Here is a 7,676-nt window from a genome sequence, read left to right on the forward strand (position 1 = left end):
ATTTAATAATGGAACTTATTCTATTTCCTGTTGGAAAACCTAGAAGATGGACACATAATTTTGTGGAGGTATCTGGATTATAATTGCACTTAATTGAGTATAAATTCGACATTGGCAGAGAGGAAGGCTATTTGTGCTGCAATATGAGCCCTGGTTTTCTGCTCTAGACCCCATGGGAGATGCTCAAAGAAATTTTTAAGAGTCATCTTGGAGCTCTCTGTAATTTAACTATACATACCTTATTTTTAGCATCATAAGAGTTCCTTATAATGATGATTTTCAAGGATAGGACTGACATCCTCTTAGAGATCAATTCAGTTGAAAAATTTCCAACAAATACAGAAACAAATAGGTAGGACGGGAAAGGCAATTTCAAGTGGCGAGATGCCCCCAGAGAGGTGAGCCTCTACACCACCCAGGACTTTGCTTTCTGTGGGTACAGCACCCCACTAGCGTTAGGGTGGGCACAGCGCCCTTCCCTGTTGTTGGGTTTGACATGGGCTGCACTGGGTCTTCTGGCATGTGCTCAACATATTTCTCTGGTAGGGTTTGTAGTGGCCAACAGGACTCCTAATTTCTCCCTGAAGAATGACCCCTTGTAACAGGAGAGTGGTGCCTCCAGCATTTTAGGATCCATGCCAGCGTGGAAGCAAGAGCTCATGGGGACTCACTATCTGCTGGAAGTTGCACAGTTCAGGCAAATAAGAAACCAAAGAGTTCTGGGGAGGGGGATGAAGATGCTACAATAACGGGAACAAGTTGTTTCTGGTGCCCTCCCTCATTGCCCATTTCCTCAAAATGCCCACTCAGTTGTCTATATAACCCCATCACATCTTCCAGTATCCCATCCCAATTCACCTGACTCAAACTGCCCCAGGACATCCTGACTCACCCCCATCTCACCCCATCCCATCATGACACATTAACCTTTAGTCCACTATATCCTAATTATCCATTCCATCTCACCCTAATTCCATCCTATCCCATCCCAGTCCAATCGAAACTATCCCTACGCCACCCACCCGATCCTATCCCAGTCAATCCCCTGAATACTCTATATCCCATCCTCTCAATACCACCCCAAACCGTCATATATTCAATCCCACTCCACACCCCATTTCAACCCATCCCAATTCATTCTATCTATCCCATTGCAACACATCCTAATTCATTCTTGATCCTAACCCACTCAATCCTTCCTACTTAATCTCAGTCCATCTCAAATTATTCTATTTTTCCAATTCCCGCCCATCATATTCCATTATATTCCCTACCCTCTCCTCTTGTGCGTGGCCAGAGTTCTCATTTATGATTTACACGGGGGCATGACCATTCTTCATATTATATGGAGATACATCCAAAAGGTCTCGCCCTCCCCACAAGATCTAAGAGCTAAGTGTGTATTTGGGTAGGAGAAGAGAAAAAAGACACAGACCATCCTCTTTAAAGGAGGGGTATGAAAAGATAATCCAGGGGTTTGAGCTCTCAAGAGTCCAGAAAGAAAACAAATATGGTTTCCCTTTGTTTCTTAACATACAGGAGCCACGAAAAATCTCTCAGAACTGCATCATCATTTTCAAGTTGAGAAACCCCCACAATGCATAGCCCACCCTTTGCTTTCTGTGGGTCTAAAGGAGCTAAGTTCTATTCAAAGCCAGTGAAACCTGAGATAGTGTCTCCATGAGGCAGAGGACTGTGAAGTAATCCTCCATTTGCAGGTTTACACAGATGTTCTCCTGTTAAGGTGGCAAATCTCTGCAGGCAGAGAGGGAGTGGCTGGGAGGCCATATCCCACTCAAGGAGTGAAAACCAAGGAGGGCAGTGGCAGTGGCAGTCTCCAACCTCTAGGGGGGAGATAGAGATCCCCCCCCCCCCCTTGACCACTCTAGGAAGAGAAAGGCTACCGCTGATGGGTTGAGTGATCAGGATCTAAGGGCTGAGTTTTCATTGAGAGGGGCAAAGAGAAAAGACTCTTGCTGATGCATATAGCGGCACCTCAGAGTGGCATAGTGTTAGAACTGTTTCTTTGGTGATTCTAAGAGGCTGGTGCAGAAAGCAAGTAGACAGTCACAGCAGTAGAAGCAGTAGTAGAGGGAGCCACTAACATATACGGATGCTAACAATGCATCCGGCACTGTGACAAATGCTTTCTGTGAATTAAGAGGATGGGCCTGAGAGTCAGGTAGCCCCGAGCTTCCATTCTGCCTCCTTTACCGATTAGCTCTACAACCTTAGCCAAATTGCTCAATTTCTGAGCCTCAGTCTCTTCAAACATGATATTATAGTGGTTGGATTGTTGTGTGAATTGAATAGTAATGTCTATAAAACATTAGCCAGCTATTATTAGTAGGAGGCAGTAGGATCCCCTTGGGGATGTCCCTTCACCTCTTCCCATTCCTCCAAACAGCATGCTTTGGGAATGTCCAACAGGGCATCCTGGGGGAAAGGAGTCTGTGTTCCAGAGGACCAACTGCAGGTCCTCTCAACAGGTGTTCACTGAAAGGCTGTGATCTGGGCTCCACTGCCCTGCCTGAGTTCACAGACGGACGTCATTTCTTTCAACAAGACATTCCAGTATGTCCTGATGATTTTACAACAGGGGGAACTTGGGGGGTGGTGACAGTCCGCAATAGACTTCACGCCGGATGGGTGTTTGGGAATAGAAGAAACCAAGGATAACTTTGCAGTCTCCTCCCAAGACTATAGTGGAGATGGATGAACCACAGCTGCCTGAGAAGCTGGAAGGTTGGGATCCAGGCCTCAAGTACCAAAAGCAGCACAGCAAAACTGAAGAGGGGTAGGGGGCAGTGGGAAAAGCAAGGCTGGGGCTGGAAGCCTGGGCAGAAGGATTCCAGGAGTATCTCACCAGTTGGGTCCCCTTAGAAGTCAGACAGCAGTGTGGCTATGAGTAAAGGATCTGGAGTCAGGCAGACTGGGTTCAAACCCTGGCTTGGCCATTGACTTATTGTGTGGATGTCTATGTCCTCACTGAACCTACTTCTTCATGTATAAAATGGGAAAAATAATATTGCTGGCCTCACTGGGTTGCTTGAGATTTGAGATACACAAAAGTGCTTGGGATGATGCCAGCACATGATGAGGGCTCAGTGAACATCAGCTATTAGTGTTACTCCCCAGAGTACCAGACAGTTTTCTGAGCACAGTGGGTGGGGGAGGACACTGTGAGGGTGCACAGACTTCCTGGCTGAGTCCTTTGTGCTCAGTGTTCCTATTTCAGCCCCAGCTTCCACTTAAGGGGCACCTTCAATGAGGTCAGTATGTGCTGGGCCTGTTGCATCTCTGATTTCTAATCCTTCCCACAACACAGGAATGACCTGTCCTTTTTGCAGGTGGGGAACTGGGCCTTGGAAAGATCTGAAGATCAGCTAGTTGTCCAACAAGGAACATAGGGCTCTGCTGAGCGATCAGATTCTCTTAATCTGCTGGAGTGACAATGATGATGAAACAGAGCAGGTCAGACACGAGTCAAGGTGATGCTGCCGAAGCCACCTGCCGGACTCTTCCGGACAACCCCAAACCTCACAGTGTCCAAGACCCCGCAATCAGGTTCTCCAGTCCCCTTGCCACACACTTTTAGCCTCACCTGCGACAAAGCCACATACTCACCAGCCTGAAATATGGTCAACGTTATCCCATGAACCCACAGCTCAATTGCAGTTGGAATTTCAAGTCCATATACTGATGCCTAAATGCCTTTCCTTTGGGGGGCTGGGGAGCATGTATGTCAAGGGCTTGTTGTGATGGTTCTAAAATATAAGGAGCTATCTCACCAACTTGTCACATTTAATTCTGGGTGGGGGAAGAAGGACAACAGGGAACTTGGTATCATTGTTATCTCTAGGTTCCTTGACTCCTAACACTATTTATCTTTAGTGGGCCCTAAAAAAATGGTCCAAAAATATTTTTAAATTATCCACTGATTAACAACCATCCATCAGACACCAATTCTATGTCAGGTTCTGAGCTGGGTGCTGGGGATATAAGAGAAATAAAGCACTATCCCTGCCTTCAGGAAGCTCAGAGTTCAATACGTGAGGCAGATAGATAAATACCTTGATTGTAATCAAACACTGGGTCTGGTCAGTGCACCAGTCTGCAAGAGGCCCCTGAAAACAAGCACTTAAGGAACAAGCAAAGTGCAGAGAATTAAAAAAAATAATAATTTGGTATTTGAATTTTTAAAGCAATGACGTGGTTAGGATGAGAAAAATCAGAACTTTGTTGGAATTCCTTATAGTTTAATATTACTTTTATTTTGAATTACTTATTATTAAGGGGATGGGAGGCATTTCAGCCTTTTCAATCCTCAGAGCCTCTAAGTCCAGAGAAAAGTAGGGATGTTTGAGAACAATTGAGGGTTTGAAACTTAAAGAATTTGATGGCTACCTCCTAAGGAAGGAGTTGAGAATGATACTCAGGTTTCGGGGCTGGGTAACTGGGAGGCTGCAGGTATCATTGGCCTACATAGGGAATATTGGAGGCTCAGGAGAGGAGCTAATGAGTTTGTTTTGAAAAGGTAACATCTAGATGAAAACACCCAGAAGTCACCAGATATATGGGCTGTCTAGACCCAGAATTTCCGTGTGCAACAAAGCCAATAGACATAAATCAGCAGAAGCATCTTGGCAGGAGATCTGTCTAGAAGCTTCAGAGTGTGGTTGTGGAAGGGATGGACCTGGATGAGCTCACCTGGGGAATGGGGAAAGAAAATGAGGAAAAGCACAGGAGTGGAACTGCAGGAAGCCATACTATCGGGGGGGTGGCGGGGTGGGGGGGGGGAGAGTAATTGCTACTATAGAGACTGGGAAGGAACAGCCAAGAGGTAAGAAAAAAATAGCAGTGTCCAAGAAGCTCAAGGAAGTGAAGTTTTTAAAAGGAATAATCCAAAGGATTCAAAGTCACAGATAGATAAAGGACTATAAAGATAGATGAAAGAGAAAAGGAAGGAAGGAAGAAAAGGGGGAGGGAGGGAGAAAGAGAAAAGAAAAGCCAGCCACAGAAAGAAAGAGTTGGCAGTTAGGGTGGTCCTTGGCTATCTTTCCTAGAGAGTTCCAGTTCTGGGGACAGAAGGCCGACTCCAGGGAGTGATGGGTGGTCCAGAAAGTTGAAGACCCTCGGAAGAGAACTGACTTGTAAAAGAGAAAGAGAGATGGGATGGTAGCTAAAAGGTCAATGGGCCAAGAAGTTTGGTTAGCTTATTTCATGTTAAAGATTAAAGCTGTTTATAGGCCCAGAGGAACCCTAAGGAGGAAGAGTGAGTGATTGATAGTAGGGAGAGGAGGTCACTGATGGGAGGTCTCCAAGGAGACTGGGAGCAGGGGCAGAGGGAGGCCAGGCACAGAGGGAAGGTGTTGAGTGAGGATCAAAGATAAAGGTGGGTGAGGAGGCTCTCCTTGTCAAATCCTTATGCTCATTTTATCCAGTCATCACTGGGCTGGGAAGGGAGATGGTTCAGCCCCGAGTGTCTTTTAAAGTCAACAATGTGAAGGGAACACAAAATGAATGTGCTTTCCCCTCTACCGTGCCAAATCCTGCAATCATCTGTCACCAAGTCCATTTCCAAATCTGTGCTGCTTGCAAGGCCAGACAGCACATCTAAATGCAGGGAAGGTTTAAAAAGAAATGCACTGGAAGCAAGAGTAGGGCTGCCAGAGAGCAAGCACCCCTTCTCAAACCATTCACCAATCCCGACCCAACTTCTCTCCTGACCAAAGAGCCGCTTGGCAGGTGGGTCTCTACAGGCAGGATTCCTGCAGCGTGCAAGCTCCTGTGAGTGGGCCTTTTTCTTCATGACATGCCCTGGGGGCTGGGTCAAGTCTAGCCAAGAAAATTGTTGGATCACAGAATGGGGAATCTCAGGCCCCCTAAGCCTGAGCATGGCCAGACCTGGACAAAGGGCTTAAAGGCCTGATAGCCAGTAGCAGCGGTTTCCTCACCGCCCCTGTGGCAAGTCTGGGTGACCAGCGGAGTCCTGAGCCGCACAGCCCGTGGGTGTGGGTGTACGCAAGGTTTAGATGCTAAGCGCGCGCACCGCGGGCGCCCCTCTCTGGGTGTCAGCCGCTATGACGGCTATGACTCCTCGGAGAAGCCGAGAAAGTCCGATCAAGTAGGGATGCGAGAGCTGGCTCCGAAGCCCTGCCTGACCAGCAACCCTAACATTGCCGGCTAAGGAGCTGGCGACAGGGTCTGCGCGGAGCCACTCACAAAATGTGGAGGTCAGAGTGAGTCGGAGAGCTTGCCAGGGAAGGGACGCACTTTCCAAGAAGGGAGCACTGGGATGTTGGGGTGGCCGAGGCGAAGCCTTCAGAGGTTCATCCAATCAGTGGTTTAAAACCAAAACAAACCCAGAAAAACCCAACAAGGCTCCAGCCTGAGTCCAGGCCCGGGCAGCAGGTGTTCAGGGTGTCAGCCTCCAGGCGAAACGAAAATGCGGCCCCAAGGCTTCGTCCATTGGGCCCGTCCCCACCCGGGCACACGGAACTTTCTAGGCTGTGGCTACAGCTGAGCCTCAGAGGGGTGCAGGGGATAAAATGGGAAGGCACCAGTCGAGGTCGGTATTCCCCACGCGGGGACTGGATTCTCTGGAAGGGCCGCGTGCCTTTCCCGGTCCTCAAGCTGCAGCCAGATACCCGCGAAGTTCTGGCCGCACCCGCCAGGTCTGCCCCCTCCCGGACTCGGTTGCCGGGAGCAGGTCCCGCCGCCGGTGCCGCCGCTGCCGCAGCCCCAGCGCTCGGCTGCAGCAGGGCGCGGGAAAGGGCACTTTGGCGCGGAGTGGGAACCGGTGGGAAGGTGGTGGCGTGGAGCCTGCCGGAGACACTCCCTCCCCAGCCCCCGGGCACAACCCCCACCCTCGCCTCCACGTCCTCAGCACCCCCAGCGCCCACCTGAGTTCTCCGGCAAAGCATGCTCGGGACCCCCGCCCGGGGCCCGCGCCCACCGGAACCCCCTCAAAGCCCAGAGCGCGGAGAGAGGACTCTCGGGGAAGGGGTTGGCGGCCGCAGTCTCCGGGTGGCTACCGCGGGGCGCGGGCTCCATTCGCTAGAAAATGGGCGGGGGCGGGGCAGACCCTGCAGGCCCCCAGAATGGGGAGGGAGGGGGAGGGCTCCAGGAAAGTTTACCGGGGAAAGCCTAGCATCTCGGGGGCTGGGAGGCTGGAGAAACTGAAGCCACGGTCCGGGTGCCCCGAAACCCCGGGAAGGGATGCCAGTCTCCCAGGCCCTCACACCGGCCGGATCTGGCCAAGTTGCGGCTGGGTTTGGGGGTAGCAGTGAGGGTGAGGGTAGAGGTGAGGACACTGTTGGGGGGAGGGATGAGGTAGGGGGGGTGGTGAGGCTGGGGCTGAGCGTGAGGGTGGGCGACGGGAAGAGTGGAAGGTTAAGAGGGAGGGCGGGGAAAGGGCCGGGGACGGGATCGGACTCGGGTGGGGCGCACGGCGGCCGCCGGCTCCCAGCGGGGCCGGACTTACCCGCGGCGGCCGAGGCGCTGAGCAGCCCCCAGCTCAGCAGCAGCAGCAGCGGCGGCGGCGTTGGCGGCGGCGGCGGGCGGCCCCAGCGGCTCCCCACGCCCGGTACGAGCGCCGAAATCCCGGCTTCGCTGCGAGCCCTCCCCGCGGGGCAGCCGCAGCGCCCCAGCTTCGGTCCTCGCGAGCGCGGCAT

At 51.3% G+C, this 7,676-nt stretch overlaps 1 protein-coding gene across 1 annotated transcript in view; it reads right to left on the reverse strand.

The window, feature by feature from the left end:
• CSMD2 (CUB and Sushi multiple domains 2) overlaps positions 1 to 7,676 on the reverse strand; it is a 545,662-nt gene extending 537,986 nt beyond the window's left edge. Inside the window, exon 1 of the mRNA XM_008156972.3 lies at positions 7,487 to 7,676. Within this exon, the coding sequence (XP_008155194.2) occupies positions 7,487 to 7,676 (190 nt within the window). The remainder of the gene's footprint in view (positions 1 to 7,486) is intronic.

This window comes from Eptesicus fuscus, chromosome 9, assembly GCF_027574615.1.
Source record: "Eptesicus fuscus isolate TK198812 chromosome 9, DD_ASM_mEF_20220401, whole genome shotgun sequence".
NCBI classification, from domain to species: domain Eukaryota; kingdom Metazoa; phylum Chordata; class Mammalia; order Chiroptera; family Vespertilionidae; genus Eptesicus; species Eptesicus fuscus.